We start from the raw sequence: 19,928 nt of genomic DNA, 5'->3' as shown, positions 1-19,928 counted from the left end.
ACAGTAAATAACAACAAAATGAATTATTATTTACAATGATGAAGCATCGCATATAAACTACGATATAATTTTAATTACTTTTAAAGAACACAGTTATTACTTTTCCCAAAGTTGAACAAAACTTTCACAGTCGAATTCACAACTCTGTTCGACATAATTTCCGAATACCTTTCTGCTTCTCTAATTTACGATCAGATTAATTTTTGTCGGTAAGACTGTTTTTTTCCTCTCTTTAACTAAATAGACAGTATAGACTAAATAAAATCAGTAGTTATATTTCTATTTAGTTAGTTTATCTGTGCAAACAAATTTATACAACAGATTCGAGTTAATACAGGTGCCTGTATTACCTGACACCATGCGTCTGAGAAGATAAATACTAGACAGAATTGTTAAATGTTACAATTTTTTTTTTTTATTAAAGAAGAGTTTTGAAGTTTTTTTTTTTTTATAAATACCTGTCAAAATGGTTTGACATTGACTCGTGGACATAGTCAACTTTGTACGGAAAAAACACAGTCCTAGGTTTTTCAATTAAGAGTAACCAATTGGAATGGTCTGTGTCCTTTAGAATAGTAACTATTTCAGCTAAACTTATGATTGTTATTCTAAGCCAGAATAAGGTTATTCTAAGAACTGTAGACAATTTTCCAGTTGAAGAAATGTAAATGTACCTCATTTACGTGAAAATAACAGTTATTTCTTGCAAAAAAACACAAATGTTATGCTCTATTCTTTGATCTTCTTTCATAATAGCAAAACCTTCTTTTGCATACTGGGGGACAAATCTTAATAAACAACGTAGCCCATCAAGGTGCTTTGCATTTTTAAGTGCACATGATTTCACAAAATAATTTTACCGAAATATTAATTTGAGTTCCTATTTGGTAAAATTACTTTTCAAGCAAGTGTCTTTTGCTAGGGTAGCTGTGTGGTGTGTGGGTAAGAAATATTTTGAAAAACAAAAGACCATCAAAGTTAGATCAAAGTGCAGTAGCACTGTAGCAGTAAAGTTGGTAAAAATTTATAATCCGTAAGTACAACGTTGGTAATATTTAAGTTTCTGAAATAGCTCTGCGTTTTTCTCTAAATTTGGAATAGTAAGAGCTCAATCTAACTTTTTTGTATTTGAAAATTCCAATTTTGGTAGGACTCCTGGAAATTATGTATTCCAAATGTTTCCAACCAATCTTAAAAACAGCTACATTAGAAATTATTATTATTTTTTACAATTTAACATGTTAATTTTGTAAATAAACAAAAGTTTTTTTATACAATTGAGAAAAGTCAAATAATTTTTACAATTTTACAGAATATGGAGAATTTCTTCATTGCAAAGGTAAGAAGTTTACAGATTTCGATGAAATTAGACGGGAAATTGAAGCGGAGACGGATCGTGTGACTGGTTCAAACAAAGGAATTTCCAATATTCCTATAAATTTGAGAGTCTATTCACCAAATGGTAAATTATATTAATTAGATATGTATTTTGGTTAATTTCCAAATTATTATCAGATTATCCATCTGATCTATTATAATAACTTTTAAGGTGTTGTATATATTAAGCTATGTTATATACTGTTCATGACAATTATTAAATTACTCGGAGCATCAAAGTCTTCCATATTTAGGTATTTTGATTCTTTTGAGGAAACTCATTAGAAGTATTAGTCCCCGCATCTGCCTATGCTTGTTGCCTTATTGTACACTATCTAACAAAGGGCAAGGACTCCTTAGATAAATAGCACTTCTCTCAGTTCCTGTATTAAGTATTTGGGAAACGGGAAGGTACTTTCATTTAACTTCTTAATGCAGTTTCATTAATAAATGCACAGGTAAACTGCAACTTTGTGCAAGTATTTCTCTGGAGAACAAGTAACCATAGTGTGGTATGATATTTTAGCCATAGGATACAACGAAGAGCAAATAGTTACAAATTTTTGAAAATATTTCCACAACAAGAACATATATAATTTAATTAACAGAAACTGAAATATTGGAATGCAGAATAATGTTTTTAGGGCCATAGTCTGGTAGAAGTGATTGGAATACTTTTAAGTATTTAAAATCCCAGAATGCTCAAAGTGAATAGTTTGTTGAAGTGTTGCGGGAGTGTAAAATCTGTGTAAAAGTAGTAAACCAGAAATACGTTTCTTTGCAGAAAACTATCGGAGATTTCTTGAATTTTTTTTTTTTTTTTTTTTGAAAAGGGCTGTGCACATATATTTTGTTTTTGTTTTTAAACGTGAAATTCATCGGCTCAGATGATTCAGATAATCATCAGATAAGATTTTAACTTCAATTTTTCTTCTAAAAAGATGGATAATTGAAACCTACATAAATTTCTTAATAAAATAGCATCATTTATATTCATTTTATTTCCGGGTTGGTAAATAAAAAAATAAAATATGGATGGATACTAAACCGTACTTAGTTAAGTGTAAAAAAAAACTAATTTAGAAATTAATAGTATCATTCTGGAATTGTACTCATGATTTTTCATGTTTTTTGAGAAGTCTTAAGTTGTGTTTTAGGGCAAAATATTTTTTTACGGCAGGTTTGATGTTCAATTCAAGCCGACTAGGTTTGAATGATTTTTAGTTTCTCTTACTACTTGTGAGAAATTGTATTGCGGTCTTGCAGTTTTTTCGATTTTATCGGGAATATCAATTTTGAATTGGAAAAATTGATTTTAAAAATTGGTCACTGTGTAACGCGTTTGAGCAGCATAATTAAAAAATAAATAAATAAATAAGAATGCGTAACAATTCAAATTTTATATTTTGAATCAGTGCCACCATAATGAGTTTTCAGAGGGAGTTGTCAGTTTACAGAATGTAGAAGTGCTGGTGGAGAAGTGAAGTAAATCTTCTAGTGTCATGTAAATATAATCTACTTATGTAATACTATCAATTATATGCTTAAGTAATATTCTAAATTGAAGAAAATCTGTAGAATGGAAGTTGTGCCATTTGGAGTGAATAATGTTTCTAGTTTTAGCCTTTTTTCCGCACAAAAGTTATTACAATATCAATAAAATAGCGATAAGGGAAAGACATGTAAATGTTCGCCCCCAGACTTTAAATAACCAACTTATTTATATTTATATATTTATTTATAATTACTTTAACAATTGTGCTCCGATAATTTTTTTGTAATTGTCATATTTTTTTTGTGTTTTTATAATTTATTCTGAAATTTTTAACTTTTGTTTACTCACAGTCTTTAATGTTAAGAATATTTTTATTTATGTGTATCATATAAACAACTTCATAAGCATATGCCAAATATATGCATGTATCATAATCATATAAACAATTTCAATTGCTACACGAATTGAAATAATAATTTATATAATCTATTGAGATTATTTTTAATTAATTTATATTTAAATTAATAATTTATATAATCTATTGAGATTATTTTAAAAAACGGCACCAAACATATTGCTAGCATAACCACTTATAGAAAGATTTCTCTGCTATAGCTTACACGTACTAACGAGTTCTTAAGTATATATATTTGAGAACCTGTGGAATCCGTAATACCCTTAAATTAAAAAAAGAAATATTGATTTTTTTTTTCACTTGTTTAATATGCTCTGCAACTAAACATAAGTATTGTGACTCTTATCACTTTACTGGATGGTGATGAGTGACTCATCAGTTCCTCTAGTAGGAGAAGTAGAATCAAAAAGCTAGGAACATCTAGACACTGATGCCAACTAACCTCTCCCCTCTATTGGCCACCCTACAGATTCTGTTGAAAGAGAATACTATTGAGAGGTTATTTCCCTCTGAACTGCAGGATCTCTGGAAGATCCAGGTAGAAGGGGAATCCGGATTTGGAATAATCTTTCCTTGATACAACTCACGGCTCACGCTATCTAGATAACTCATCCTAATTATAGAAGCCAGAATCTCCCGGGACAAACCAGAAAGAAAGGAAAGTCCCTGCAATTAATTAAAATAAATCTCTCCTGCTGCTCTCCTGAGAACCTCTCCTTGCAACTTCTTCCTTCAGATATTCTAAAGATGGAAAATGAAGAAGTTGGAGGGATTCGGTGAATATAGTCGCTCCGACCCTGGTACCCACATCGGTTCCAAAGAGAACTTCCAGGATTCAGGGATACTCAGTTAGGCATTAATGCTAAGTGACTGTACTTACTAGTACTTATCACTTCTCCCTAACGCCTTCTAGGAGGATACATTCCGCATCAATACCTGGTTTACTGGGAAAATCCATTTTGAGATCTAGGTCCAAAAAAGTGCTAAGTGAAACATTAGCGAAGCAGTTTGTTCCTTATTGACACAAAATTGATTTTCTTAAAACATATTGACAACACCCACGCTATATATCTATATGCCTTGAAAAATATATTAACTTTTTGCTCATAGGGAAGAGATTAGCTGAGTGGTTAGGGAATACTGAAGATCACGGGTTCGAATCCAGCTGCTGACCCTTAGATTTTCTCTTTCTAGAAGCTTCTTATAGCTCACTAGTCCGGTGTTGGAGAGTGTTATCTGTAACGAGTGAACACAGTCCAGAGGCCTGCAGTGTACTGAAAAACGTTCCGGGCGCCAATAACCTCAGATGTCAACGCGCCTTAAATACATAAAAAATATTAACTGTTTGCTGCTTAACCTTCCCGAAAATTTAAGAGAATCATGTTGGCAGTGTTTAGTTCTATTGTGTAGAACGTTTCCCTCATTGACGGAAAACCTTTAAACAAAGATTAAGCTTGTGAAGTTGTTTGACGATTTTTTATTTTTTTATTCAACAATGTAACATTTTTTTATATCCTGGATGAGATAAAGGGCAAATTTTCAGTTTTGAACATCACACTTATTGACCTTCCGGGCCTAACCAAGGTTCCGGTTGGTGACCAACCAGTTGACATTGAAGCACAGATAAAGGATATGATTTTCCAGTTCATCACCAAGGAGACATGTCTTATATTGGCAGTTACACCTGCCAATACAGATCTTGCTACATCGGATGCTCTACAGCTTGCAAAACAAGTTGACCCTGATGGTAAAGTGCCAAAACAAAAAAGAAAGAAAAAGAACCCTGAGACACTTTTGTCTATTGCCTGCACGAGCTTCTACGGCTATTTTTGTCTTTTATTTTTTCATTTCTCTTTCTGTTTGCAATCATTGTTCTTAAGTCATATCCATATCTTGACTGCCTTCTTTGCTTGTTCCTTTAAGACTTCTGCTAATTTTTATAAGTATGTAATTTCTTTAACAGCCTACTTCGAATGTTACTAAATTTGTCACTCTTTAATAATATTATTGTATTCATTTTTATTGCTACACAATATTTAACGAAATTCAGTTAAATTAAGATATATCCAGATAAATGTTCCTTTATCACTGCACACCTTTTATCGTTGATTAAAAAGTGGCAGAAGACAAAAATGATTACATTTTCTTAAATATTTTTTTCTTAGATGGCAATTGAGAAGTGGATATGCGAATAATGTGTAGAAAGAACACTAGAAAATGCACCCATAATAAGCATGTTTAGAGATAGATACCCGCTCGTGTTTTAGTGTTGAATTTGACTCTGGTCGACTTGCCCGGCATGACCAAAGTCCCAATTGGTGATCAACCATTAGATATCGAACATCAGATACGTTCTATGATACTGCAGTTTATCAAACGGGACAATTCACTCATACTGGCTGTAACACCTGCTAACACAGATTTGGCCAACAGTGATGCCTTGAAACTAGCGAAAGAAGTCGATCCACAAGGTTAGCCAAAATGACAATTTTTATTTTTGTATTTCTGTTGGGTTATGGTTTAGTTTCATTCTAAGAGAGTGCATTTTTCTTTTCTTTTAACTAGGGAAGTACTTACTGTAAGGTTTAATTAAGGCAGGAACTTTTTTAATGGTTTTAAAAAATCTAAAATCTTCAAATATTTTTAGCTAGCTGATTTTCGTTATTATTTTGAACAAAAAAAAAAAAAAAAAATCGCACGGTTTATGAATCGTCGACATCTTACTTTTGGGGATATGCAATTTTTTAATTATCTAAAATAAAATAAAAAACCATATTTATTGCGTGAATTATTATTTTCATACATATTTTCTGCTACTTAATTATTATTTATAAAATAATTGAAACAGGAAAACTCTAATCACTGTATGTTACTGTGCAAGATAAAATAAACTTACTTGTTTGTTCGATAGTACCAAAGAATATTTTTCAATCTTTCGCAATTTTAATATAAAGATATTTCCATCAAAAAAGGCTAGTACATTTGTTAAATTGCATGATTATTTATGTGTAACTTAAGTATTAACTGTTTTCAAGTGAAACAAATTACTGGAATGATATAATTATTGAAAGTTGCTAGTGAGATTATTAACAAATTCTTCACACAACTCTACTAACTTTTCGTGGAAGATGATTAGCATATGTGGTATTTGTAAATACCTTAACGTTATATTAAGCATTGTACACTGCGGTTCTCTCTCTTTTTTCCATTTGTTTTATTATAATTTTTTTTTATGAAGGGCCAAAAAACCCCTGTGAGGCAAATTACTTGTTTTTCTCTTACTTCTTTTCTTAATCCCTTAATTTATGGCTTAACACGAGAAATAAGTACATGATACTTTAAAAAAATGTCAGAACATTAAAAATGATAGAGTGAAATATTAGCGTTTAGCGTAACATCGTTAAACTAAAGTTTCTTAAATGTTTATAAGGATAAATGAAACAGTTCTTTAATCATAATATTCTAATTAGAAATGTAAGGCACCATTGCTCATTGATCAGTGCCCGGTTCTTCTAGGCAACATTGACTGAAGAAAAAATTGAGGCCTACTTTTTATCAGAAAAAGTAGGTTCTCTTGCAGTTTTTGTGCAAGAATTTTGACTCATGAGATTATAGCTCTTAGACCTAGAGTTTTTCAGTATGTGAGAAGAAAGAATCTTTCAGATCGCTGAGGATCTGGCTTTGTTATCAAGACTGTAAAATTCCCCTTGTAGGATATTGAGCATATCACTCTGATTTCTGTCTTGGTTAAAGAAGGGAAAAAATCACGAAAAGAAGGCAGATTCTAGGGAACCTTAAGAGTATGGAATAGAAATCTTCCACAGTTTTAATGTAAATTTTCTTATGGTGGGAAAACAGAAATCAGTTCTACACGAGGAGGAAAGAACCCAGTGAACCCGGAATTCACATCCGCATAAATAATAATTCGCGCTATTTTTTCTTCTAATCAACATTGACCTGGAGAAAGTAATTCGCCATCTGTGTATTTTATAAAAGCACGCTTTGTCATATCAGTTTGAGATGAAACAGATTTGGGGTACAATCTCAAGGGTCCCTTTCGGAAAATGGTAGGATCCGGTGGGATCCAATATGGGATAAGTAAATATAAATAAATATGGGAAAGACAACTTATTTCTGTGGGTTCATTTTGAAGGTTCAACGATTAAGAATTGACGGATACTCTTTAAAATGTAAAAATTTTTTATTTTAATTTAATTTTTTTATTTAATAAAATAAAATTGAAAGCCAAGAAGGGAATCGAACCCTGTACCACACCCCAGGACAAATGGCATACTATCTGAACATTTTAAATAAGTTGGTACAGAACTTAAATGTGGCTTGTAGACAGAAGTAATGTGAAAAGGCTAGAGCAAACGGTTATGAAAAAAGGAGATGTTCTGTCACTTTTTTCTGTAATATATTATATACAGGGTGAACCATTTAAAACGCACCATTCGCAAATAACTTTTTAGGAAAGCGGAATTCCGGAAAAACGTACGAAGCAAACTATATGTTTTTTTTAGTCTAGTTTTCAAATTTTTCAACCCCGATGCTGTACCTTCATTTTTGGCGGAGATACGGTCAAAAACCCGAATAGGGTTTCATAAGGACCACTGGTTTTGAAAATGATTTTGACAACTACATAAAAAACTGTGATAAATGACGTAAACCCCGTTTCGATATCTCTAATATTTGTCGAGATATTTAAGATCAAAGTTACAATTTTATCTATTCGTGAACGGTTTTCGATATTAATTTTCCACCAAAATACACGTTTTGGGGAGGTTCTCTGACTGCAAAAATGTTATTGGCGACGCAAAGAACAAAAATCTAGTGCAATGTAATGGTTGTGGGTGAATCTGGATAAATTGGTTTACCCAGAGGTCTAAAGTAATAGATTCTATCAGGTATTTATTGTAGAGGTTTCCTATCTATTGTTGATCGCCTGATTGGAAAGTACTATACTGGCTTTAAAATTGAAAGATGCAATAAAAAGAGAATTTTTCGAAAAACTCTTTTTTACCGAACGTTTCTTGTTGCATTTCTCTCGATTCCCAAACGTCTGAAATTTAATTCTCAGTTTCCTAGGCTAGAGCAGAAAGAAATTACTGTTAAAAATAGGTTTATTTATTTATTTTATTTTGTTGAGAATTACATTTTAAGTAAATCTTTCAAAGTAACTGTGTTAAGTCAAGTGCTGATATTTGAATACAGCCTTAGTTATTTGGAGTACTAAATTATAACTACATCACAGATAATTTACATTCCCTACAACCTCCTGAAATCTTCTTTCAGTAAGGTAAGTTTTAGAGAATGGTCGTTCGTAATCGCAATAGTTCTTGAATTTTATTAGCTGCTAAAAGTTGTAGATATTAATTAGTTACATATGTGCGTTTATTTATTACCATCACAGTATATTTTAATAGACTACTTTAGTTTTATTCACGCACAAATATACTGTTCAAAGTTTCAGGAAAAAAAATAATAAAACCTCATTTCTTCTATTCTGTGCTATTATTATTTGGTTCTTGAGTCTTTTTTGTTTTCTATTATTGATTATTGTTCATCTATACTGTTTGTTGCTTGTTTAGACTAGATATTCTTCTTAGATGCTAAAATAAATGCACCTGGATTTCTTTTATTAAATTTTAGCCAAAACAATCACAAACTTAGTAAGGTTTCAATTATAGTAAGATATCCTTCTCCCTTTCCATTGTAGTAAGCATTTATTTCCCTTGAAAAGCATTAAAATTATCCTTTAAAAACCGGGTTGCATGCTTAGCAACTATTCAGATTACTTGGTACCCTTCTTTACTTATTGAATTATTCTTCGCTATTCTCTGATTGTCACAGCGATTTTTTAATTTAAACGTTATGTCAGTTTAAATATTATGTAACTTTTCTTTAAATCTGACTATTCAGTTTTTAGTCATTTTCAAAGATTCGTTCATCAGATCCAAAAAACAATTTCACTTCCACCAATAAACAGCTTCTAACGCCCATTACTCTGCGGTGGAATTTTAAATGTAGAAATATTGATCTTGAACGTTTCATAATAGATTTTATTGTAACAGTACATGTTCATTGCTTCATCGTTAATTTGCAAAGACCCTTAGCTTCCTTTCATTTTTCTTCACTTTTCTTACTCCACTAAAAGCTTACTGAAAATTGAATTCTTTAACCCTTAAAAGTTAATAAAAGGAGTCACCTTTTAAGAACGGTATTTTACCTTTTGCCATTATCTGGCATCTCTTCCAAGATTGCGCTATCAACTTCTCGTTGCAAGGACTGCACTTTTTATCTCTCAAATCAAGTGCGGAGTTACTGGAAACATTATTTTCAGATTGCTGCTACTAGACGTCATTTTTTCATACTGTCGAGAAATGCGTTAGGAATGTCCCACTAGTGTCTTACTTTCACTGTTGAATTGATGATTGGTTCCACAATGCAAGATATCGTGTTTTATTTATTTATCTTTTTTTCTGAAATTTTATTGGTCATAGCCAAACTAGTTTTCATCATTTTCGGATGTTCTTTCGTTAGAAGATAGTTCCCATTTCAATATCATATTACCTTTATCATAGCGATAAAGAAAAGATTAAAATCACACTAAAGTCTCCATAACTATTTGCTGTGTGTTCCTTTCTTCTGGATTACATTACTTAAACTTAAGAAAGGAAATATAAAAATTTAACATCAACAGTTTACTAAAATGCATTTACCTACTTTTTTTTTTTATTAGTTATTTCTTTAAAATGAAATATAAGTGGAATCCAAACCGCTAGCGCTATTAACCAATCAACAATATTTAAATTAATTAAAATATAGTAGTAATTGTTTAAAACCAGAATTTTAAAATAGTTAAATCTATAGCTTAAAGATTACTGTTTCAAAACTTTGTAATTGTATTTGACTTTAAATATATTTAGGAATCATAAATCTCACACACAATATAATCCTTTAAATGTCAGATCACTCAGTTAATTTTTATCTGCAGTAAGTTCTCAGTCAAATTGTACTAATCGATATCAGTTTAGCAAAAAACTTGTTCACTTTCTTTATAAAGAGCTTATATTCCTAGAACAATAGTCACCTAGCGTTCATGTACTGGTATCTCAAGGTTCAGTTTTTCACTCTAGTACTTATTTAATATATTTCAGGATTGTAGCCATAGGTTTTTTTTTTTAATTGGTAATTTGCATTTTTTTTTTCTTTACTAGGTGTTAGAACAATAGGTGTGATAACAAAACTAGATTTGATGGATGAAGGTACTGATGCACGAGATATTCTTGAAAATAAACTATTACCACTTCGCAGAGGATATATTGGTGTAGTGAACAGAAGTCAGAAAGATATCGATGGTCGAAAAGATATTAAAGCGGCTCTTTCAGCTGAGAGGAAATTCTTTCTTAGGTATGTAAGTAGTTACTTTATTTGCTTACCATCCTTATTAACCTATTCTCTGTTAAAAATGTGTATTTACTTTGATTTTATTTCAGTCATCAATCCTATCGCCATATGGCGGATCGCTTAGGTACACCATATCTTCAGAGAGTTCTCAATCAACAATTGACTAACCATATCCGAGATACACTGCCTGGTTTAAGAGATAAACTTCAGGTTTGTTAGTTATTTTTGAAATTTCTTTAATACCAATACAATTTGTAGAATGTTTATATCTCCCTTTTCCTTACTTTGCACAAAACCCCCGTGATAAAGCGTTTCTTATTCTTCTTCTGATTTTTCCGCCAGTTGTTCCTAGCAGCCACTATCCAAATGCTGATTTAAAGGATATTTTTAGTTTCAACCATTCCAAATAGTTTTTTCTCGACAGAGTGTGTACGAAAATGCATGGACTATTTGTGGTAAAACTAAAGTCCGTCAACATTCTCTTTTATAAGTCTCTCGGAACTAAGATTTCACTGGCATTTTTTTTTTTAAACCCCATATTAACTGGGAGAGGTTATTTACACGAAGAGAGCTCGTCGCTGTATCAGGGGCTTCATTTTCAACAGTCACCCCTGTGTCATCCATCCATGACCTATTTCAAACTTTCTTCTTCAATCAGAGGTAGATTATATTCGTTTGTTGTAGAGATTTCGATTTCACTTATATTACTGGTCTCGCACTACACATATTGGCTCATGTTGAAATCGGAATTCCATGATTTGGCTTTGACTAGGCAAGCGCAGGTGAGTGATGATCAGCTGTCTCTGGGATAACTTGTTAAATAGCGCTGCCCTCTCCCCAAAACATCACCATATATTCTTAGTATGACTCCTATTAAGTCATTTCTCTCACAAGATAAAGAAATCTGAGATTGAGGATTACCTTATATCAGCTGTAGGACAGTTCTCATGTCATCACTGATGGCCTAATCTTATAAAGAAAATTCTGATGAAGTAAGATCATCGCTGAAAACTGGTTTTGTACGATTTTCTGTATATAGAGGTTAGTTGGAATTTTCTTCAACATTTTTTAGGGAACTGAAGTAGTTGTTTAGTCCAGTTTTTGTATCCATTTCTTTTACCCCGAGATTCTGGAGATTTTTTGAATGTAAATTAGCAAAGAATAGTTATGAGTTCATATATGAAATGTACAATAAGCCTAGGACCTTCCTCACCGTTTCATATATGATAATGTGTTAACTGTTAATTATGATTCTTTTTATGTATAACTTAAATTTGAAAGTATATCACTCATTTTATTTCTCATTCTCTCTCTACTTGATAGCAGACTAATTCATTTATAATGAATTTTTACTTTTTTTTTCTATTCTAGAAACAAATGTTAGCATTGGAAAAAGATGTTGAACAGTATAAACATTTCAGGCCTGACGATCCATCAATTAAGACAAAAGCAATGTTACAGTAAGTTGAAACTTTATTTCAATCATTTTTACTGAATAAAATTCTTATTAATTTAATTTTGTAATGAGTTTTAAGCGCTTCCTTATCTAAAGCCATTAGCGTCCGGAGCTTTGTTCAGTGCAATGCAGCTCCGGATGGTCAATGTTACCATAACAGGTAACTCTGTCCATCAGCGTACAATGAGCTGCAAAAAGCTTCTAGGAAGAGAAAGATAAAAGCTGAGTGAAAGTTGTTGGGCTCTTGTGTCATTTCCACGTGGGAGTACAGTGCACTAACCAGTGAGCTAAAGCCGTCGTAGGATGGTTTGATAATAACTTGTAATTTAAATGTTCATACCTGTATGTTCGTTTTAATGCAATTTTTATTGTGATTTAGATTTCAATTGCTTTATTCAGAACTGAATAAAAAAATAAGTAAGTTTAATTAAAATCATGAATTAGTTAAGATAAAATGAAGACTCAGAACTTTAAACATAACTCATCTAATTCTGCGTGTATTAGTTAGTGGGTGGATGTAATAAGATGTCTAAAGTACTAAAGCAGCTAGACCTCTATGTGTTTTGAATTAAAGATACATGAAAAATATCAATCAAAAACTAGACATACCTAAATTAAATAAAACTTATACTTGACTGAAAGCAAGTAATGACTTTTTAATTAAAAAAATTGTGGACATAAAATTATTGATTAATGAGTTAAGTGGATTTATGACGTATTATTAAATTGGAATTAACAACTTTCCTGCAAACCCTGACGAAAATCTTTTTTCTTTTATTCGTACAAGTTTTTTGGTTAATAACTTGGAATAATCAGAGAAAAAAAGAGATAGGAAGTTATTTTCACCTAAAAGTGAGAAATTCTAATACACATCCACCTATTAGGGTTCCATTTAATATCATTAGTGATAAAGAAATATTTTTAAAGAAAGCAAAGTTGAAGGGAGATATTTTAAATTAGGCCACAATTTCCGATAACTGCAATAAAACTGAATTAAAAAAATTTCTAAGTGAAAATATGGGTAAGTATTCATACAATCTGGGTGATTATTGTCCCAGGTGGCCTTTTTGAGGACTTCCGTCCATCAAGATAGCTGCCTGGGTACATACAGTCCTTGAGGTGTCTCTTACTTTAAGGTCGCATGTAACGAGAGCACCAAGCTTTTTGGTTTCATCTCCCGATATACGGGTGAGATAAGGAAACTTCTTGCTATTGAGGCGACTACATCCTCCACTTCCGTGTCCTTGGCGAGATAGACCTTTCTAGGGCTTGATATCCACAGAGGCTGGTTGGTGGTGGCTTCCCTGGTCTAGTCATCCCCCTGAAGCATATTTCCGCAATAAAATATAGTCAGAGTAGATTTATTATCCATGTTTGTTCCTTATTTGATTTGATATCTATGCTAGGGTAAAATATCACTCGCACAATATCACTCCCAATGTGTGTGTAAAGCTATTTTCTGGATATCCTCTACGCATCAGAGGCTCTATTATCTTAGTCACTCTTGTACCGACCATCCATTAGCACGGGTCCTCGAACACCTTAGATTAGTATCTACGAAAAGTAATTTGTGAAGAAATGTGTAAAAATTTTGGGGGTTCAGTCTGCTTAGTGTATTCACATACCTTCTTACGAAAGTGTCGCCTATCCTCCGCTTTCCAAGCTGACCAAGCTAAGGTGCCCATATCCCTATACGTGGCTGAGGACGTCATGTATACATTGCAACACCTGAAGACACTAGTGAAGACTTAATAGTATCCTCGGGAGCTCATATCACTGTAGTACGATCATTTGATAATCATTGTTCATTCGAACACCCCTTACTAAAATTATTAAGTAAAACTAAGAATAAATAAAAATACTATTTTCCTTGTTTTAGAATGATCCAACAACTACAATCTGATTTTGAGAGAACTATTGAAGGAAGTGGTTCAGCCCAGATTAACACAATGGAACTTTCTGGTGGTGCAAAGATTAATAGATTATTCCATGAAAGGTTTCCTTTTGAACTTGTGAAAATGGAATTTGATGAAAAAGAATTAAGAAGAGAAATAGCATTCGCTATTAGGAACATACACGGTATTTTTTTGTCTTTAACTTTTAAGCTGATTCTAGAGATTGAAAAATAAGCGTAATAAAAAAGATATTAATTAAAATACAATTATTTTGTTTGAGGAGTCTCAAATTAGATTACCAATTTAACCTAATAAAGTTATAAATTTACAATAGTCTTGGTTATAAACCGTTTCTTGAATGTATACATACATATAATTTATTTTTGCAGATGCATTACATTAAATACAAAACATGTCTTCAGTACATTTGTGTCTACATTCACTCATTAATACTCCATTTAAATATTTTAAAACAAAATCTTAACAATTTTTATTGTTACCTATTATTTTTAAGATACTCTTCTTTTTTCCTTAGACACACAAATAGTTTTTACAAAATTCTACTTTCATGATTTGCTTATTGATATTTAAGAATTTTTAAAGATTATTTCTTCATGCACATTTCCTTGTTGGTAAATATGATGTAATTGAAATTCAAATTGCATTTTATTCAAATTCATGTCTTTTTTTTTTTAAATATAACACTTTGAAAGAACTCGACAATTTTTTGATTTTTATTTATTTTTTAAATATTTTATTTTTTTAAGCGTTTACATGAAATTTTGATTGCTAGGAATTCGAGTGGGTTTGTTTACACCTGATATGGCTTTTGAAGCTATAGTAAAAAAGCAGATTTCTCGATTAAAAGAACCATGTCTTAAGTGTGTGGACCTAGTCGTTGTAGAACTTTCAAATGTTGTTCGCATTTGTACGGATAAAGTAAGTAAATGTTACACAAATCATCTTTGTAATCAACAAGTTTTTTGTAATATATAATTTTCTTTTTCATTTGTGTATCATTTTTCATAAATGACGTTTTGTAGCCATATTATCTTTACGTTTTACATTTGTTACAATATAGATGGCTCGTTATCCTCGTCTTCGAGAAGAAACTGAAAGAATTATTACTTCATATATACGACAACGTGAGCAGTTATGTAAAGAACAATTAATTATGTTTGTTGATTGTGAATTAGCATACATGAATACAAATCATGAAGATTTCATAGGATTTGCTAAGTAAGAGTTATTTATTACTAATTTCTTTGCTAACTAAGTGCTTTAACATATAAGCCCTCAAAATTAATTGATACATTTTTCTGTGTTTATAGTGCTCAACAAACTTCAGAAAATTCCAACAAATCAGGTCGAAAACTTGGAAATCAAGTTATTAGAAAAGGTTGGATGTGTATACACAATCTTGGTATTATGAAAGGTGGAAGTCGAGATTATTGGTTCGTCTTGACGTCAGAAAATATATCATGGTTCAAAGATGAAGAGGTGGATTATACTAATTATTTTAAAAGATATCTTAATTCATTAATTTTATTGTATTAGCTCGAGTCCTGCACTAAATTTTTTACAGGGAAAATTAAATGCTGTTTTTTTAAAATACACTTCGTTTGTATTTTACTTTTTAAACAAACTAATCTTTGATATGTAAGTCTATAATTAAGCTTAATTCTATAATATAAGCTTAAATACACTTCTACTTTTGAATTTCTCGTTTAAAAAATATTCGTAAATTTTGAAAGCCTACTTGTAAATGTGTTTCCTTACGCACTTGACTGTTTTTAAGGACTCAAATGTTTTCGTTGAGTAAAAAGTTTAGTATGGTAAAAATATTTTTACTTTAATAGGACTTTAAAATATTTAAACTTAAATAGGACTAGCAAAAGTTTTAATGGTCAGTATGAAGTAACTTGAAGTTGTGGAAGCTTTGGTAGTGAGTCAGGTGTGAATGTTATAATTTTAATCGAGCGTCTTAGAACATTTTGACAGTCTTTAGCGATTTACTTTCGCGAATTTATGCTTTCTAAACTCTGTAGTTATTCTGTTGCTGAAAATAAATGTTTATCTTCTTCTATTTTTGGTTACATTGTTATTATTCGTTTCTTTTACTATTATTTATTTTCTATTGTCAGGAACGAGAGAAAAAGTATATGTTACCATTAGATGGGCTTAAACTCAAAGATATCGAGCAAGGATTTATGTCTCGAAGGCACATGTTTGCTTTGTTTAATCCAGAAGGTCGTAATGTTTATAAGGTATGTTTTTCTTGTCATTAGTTTATTATTTTATTTTTTTTTAATAAGCAGAATTGATTTATGTATTATTTAATTTAGGACTACAAACAACTGGAATTAAGTTGTGAAACTCAAGACGAAGTTGACTCCTGGAAAGCTTCATTCTTAAGAGCAGGTGTTTACCCAGAAAAATCAACTGAACAAGCAAATGGTGATGAGGTACGTAATTTTAATTCCATTTAATTTCAGTCCATTTTCCTCGCAACTCCTTATTCTTAAGGCGTTCTTTTACCTTTATAAAAATAATCATAAATCTTACTCAATAAAAAACAGAAAAATTTAAAAGCAGTTCAGTTTACACTCTGTAGGGTACAGTGTTTGTATTTATTGAGCACTTGCTTTTACATCAAAATGTTCCTCAAAATACTAATTTTCATAAACTATTGAACATTAACACAAATTGTATATTCAAAACATTACATTTCAATGTTGGGTACTTTTATTTATTTATTTATTTTCTTCCTTGGGAGGCATTTTGATGCTATATTATTTTCTTTTTTGGCGAAAAATGTATCTGTCAATATTGTTTTATAGGTCAGGGTAAGTTGGAGGAGATCACTACGCCAAGTCATCTTTGTTCGGTGCTGTTATTCTTTTATTTTATTTGCAGAATGTTCTTCTTATTGCTTTAATATTTATCTTCATGCCTAACCGTTGATTTTTTGTTTATTTTTTTCTTTATTATTATTTTTTTTTTGGTGTAGTTATGATATAGTTTTACATCACTTTATCTATTTGTCTTGCGTGCGCATCCCCACTTGTGTTTACAATACTACATAAATAGTCCAAGAAAATTTTGCTTATTTTTATTTTTCAAAATTTATTCATTAGGGATAGTTTTTATTGTACTTTTTTTCTTATTTCAAGAGAGTACCCTTTATTTGTTTTATTTAATTAAATTATTTACTTTTTTGTTTTGTTTTTGTGGTGGTGTTTTTTGAAGTACCATTTATAAAACTTTCGACACTTAATTGTATTATTCACCTTATACAAATCTATCTACACATAACATTTTGTAGGTACAATCAAAGGTAAAATGTCATAATTTACATTTTTAATTGCTACTTTTAAAGAGTGTTTTAAATGAATGTAATAAGTACGTGGACATTATATTCAGGTTTGATATTTCCTCCCTCTACTTTGCTTAATTATAAGATTTTGTTTTTAATATTTAATTTTTTTTTTTAAGAAGAAAGTTAATGTAGCTTGGTTGGTTAGCTTATGAAGAAATATAAAGTTAACGTTGGTTATTTTACCGCAGTTATTTTGGCTTACTATTATGAATTGTAGAAAGTTGTCCAAATATATTAGATAGCAGGTAATTAAAGAGTCGAATTGGGTTTTTTGATCTAAGCCATATTAAAAAAAAGGCAATTAACTTAATTTCGATTCATAAAAAAACTTAACTTTAATTGAGAATAACAAAAAATTTTTTTCTTATGTTGTATCTAACAGGAGGGTTACGAGGTTGGTTCAAAATTTGTGAAGATATTACTTGCATTGCACAATTATTTCTACATTTGTAATAAAGTAGTTTTAATATTATTTTTTCTTAATTTTAATATTGTAAACTGGCACAGTAAAAAACGTTTTTATTTAATAATTACAGATGACAAATAAAGAAATAGAATAATAATAATAAAAAACTCTATGCATGGAATAAAGCTTTGTTGTCAATTAAAATTAATCAAAAAATATTTCGTGTGTGGTCCTAAGCATGAAGCATGTAGCAGACTAAAACAAAATGTGGTATTGTATAAAGGGGATTTCTTAACGAATAAAGTCCCATAAAATTTTAAGTATCGTTTCGACCGAAACATTTTATTATTTTATTTGCGTGTCAAAATGTATTTATTCATCAATTTTTGTTTGTTTTGTTTTGTACTTATCTTAAAATTTAGCTTTAAAGTTCAATTTTTATTGTTATAATTTTTTTTTATTTCGTTGTATTAAACTGATACTTGAAGTTAAAGGATTTTCTTTGTTAGGGTGGAGGAGAAGGTACTTCTTCAATGGATCCAATGTTAGAACGTCAAGTTGAAACAATCAGAAATCTAGTAGACTCCTATATGAAAATTGTGACCAAAACAACGAGGGATCTAGTACCGAAGACAATAATGTTTCTTATTATTAATAATGCCAAAGACTTTATTAATGGGGAACTCTTGGCACATCTTTATGCATCTGGTGATCAGGTAATGCCACTGTTTATGTAAGCCATAACATTAAAATTTATAAACTTCTCTTAGAGCTTAAAATTAGTTTTTGTAATCAGTAGCGACACTGCTCTGGGAAGAGTAGATTTTAGTGCTTCAACGAGTAGCTAATTCGTTAAAAAACATCATCAACTACTTTAGTAGAAGACCTTTAGTCTAGATCTCATTCGTGTAGCTTTTTTTCTCGTACTTAACAATTCACTCGTTCATTATGGATTGTTCAAACTGGTTTGCGAACCCAGATGGCCGTTAAGTGATGTCACAGAACTGTATAAGTTATAAAACTGAACTATCTAGTCATAGCCTGTAGCAGTCAATTATCTGCTCTTCGATCGACACTTCCTGAGACAGTTACTGTTTAATATAATGAATTGCAGTAGGCCGGCATATTGTTACTTTTTTCTTCGTTGACCTTGGTTTCTATTTGGGTTAGTTCTGGCGAGATCTAAAAACTACTCAATACTACTACTAAATTTAATTAATTGATTTTTTTAAGATTTAGGAAGAACGTATCGTGTTAAAGATTCCTAAATGGTGATGACGAATTCAACTGACCTGAAGATGGTAAATAGGATCTATAATAATTATAATAATGCCATTTATTAAACATTATACATACAAGTACATAATATCTAAATCAGCCGAAGCTGTGGCCACAATAGGATCTGTACTCTACGAAAAAACAAGTAATATTTACGTTTGGAAGTGCTGAATCTAATTTGTACCAAAATAAAAAATAAGTGACCATTTTATAGCTGACTGGTTGTCCAGAGGTGATGGTTGACAGTCAGCATTCCGATTTTAAAATTAAAAAGCTCAGCCATCTTGTAATCACCGTCTTTGATTTAAAGATATTCTTTAAATTATATTTTCTTTAAAGTTTAGAACTTACGAAATCTCTCTTTTAATTTTTGTTTTGTTTATGTATTTATGTGTGTTAAGTTATGATGGATAAAATTAATTGATATTTATTAAAAACCATTTTCATGGATATAGTCCTCAATGATGGAAGAGAGTCAGGAAGAAGCACTGAAACGAGAGGAAATGTTAAGAATGTACCATGCTTGCAAGGAGGCATTAAGAATAATAGGCGATGTATCTATGGCTACTGTTTCCACCCCAGTTCCACCACCAGTCAAGAATGATTGGCTAGCCACTGACAATCCCAGGTATTTTTGTAAATTTTATCCAAACTTGGTATAAGTGAGGAGTGATGTGAACTTAATGAAAAACAAAATATAATCAAAATTTGACAGTGGGGTTGGAAGACCAGTGGTTAATGTCCTCAAGTGAGGAGATGAAAAATGGCCATGCTGGATAATATTGTTGATTTGATCTCTCGCAGCACCATTTTTGTT

The 19,928-nt window shown here is 31.0% G+C and overlaps 1 protein-coding gene across 11 annotated transcripts in view; it reads left to right on the top strand.

Moving 5' to 3' along the window:
• shi (dynamin-1 shibire) overlaps positions 1 to 19,928 on the top strand; it is a 39,221-nt gene that overhangs the window by 11,330 nt on the left and 7,963 nt on the right. For 4 of the 11 annotated variants that reach the window (XM_074137654.1, XM_074137659.1, XM_074137674.1 and 1 more), the window contains exons 3-16: positions 1,313 to 1,462; positions 5,555 to 5,758; positions 10,508 to 10,700; positions 10,787 to 10,907; positions 12,069 to 12,157; positions 14,033 to 14,232; positions 14,842 to 14,987; positions 15,130 to 15,287; positions 15,380 to 15,548; positions 16,193 to 16,315; positions 16,394 to 16,513; positions 17,810 to 17,821; positions 18,343 to 18,549; positions 19,567 to 19,739. In XM_074137654.1, coding sequence (XP_073993755.1) covers positions 1,313 to 1,462; positions 5,555 to 5,758; positions 10,508 to 10,700; positions 10,787 to 10,907; positions 12,069 to 12,157; positions 14,033 to 14,232; positions 14,842 to 14,987; positions 15,130 to 15,287; positions 15,380 to 15,548; positions 16,193 to 16,315; positions 16,394 to 16,513; positions 17,810 to 17,821; positions 18,343 to 18,549; positions 19,567 to 19,739 — 2,065 coding nt within the window. Of the gene's footprint in view, positions 1 to 1,312; positions 1,463 to 4,830; positions 5,035 to 5,554; positions 5,759 to 10,507; positions 10,701 to 10,786; positions 10,908 to 12,068; positions 12,158 to 14,032; positions 14,233 to 14,841; positions 14,988 to 15,129; positions 15,288 to 15,379; positions 15,549 to 16,192; positions 16,316 to 16,393; positions 16,514 to 17,809; positions 17,822 to 18,342; positions 18,550 to 19,566; positions 19,740 to 19,928 lie in introns of all 11 variants that reach the window. The other 7 variants (XM_074137665.1, XM_074137656.1, XM_074137658.1 and 4 more) reach the window with 3 other exon arrangements.

This window comes from Rhodnius prolixus, unplaced genomic scaffold (assembly GCF_049639745.1).
Source record: "Rhodnius prolixus isolate KJV_2025 unplaced genomic scaffold, Rpr scaffold_1, whole genome shotgun sequence".
In the NCBI taxonomy this organism is placed as follows: domain Eukaryota; kingdom Metazoa; phylum Arthropoda; class Insecta; order Hemiptera; family Reduviidae; genus Rhodnius; species Rhodnius prolixus.
Note: the sequence above shows the minus strand (reverse complement) of the source record. Positions and strands in the feature narration are given on the sequence as shown.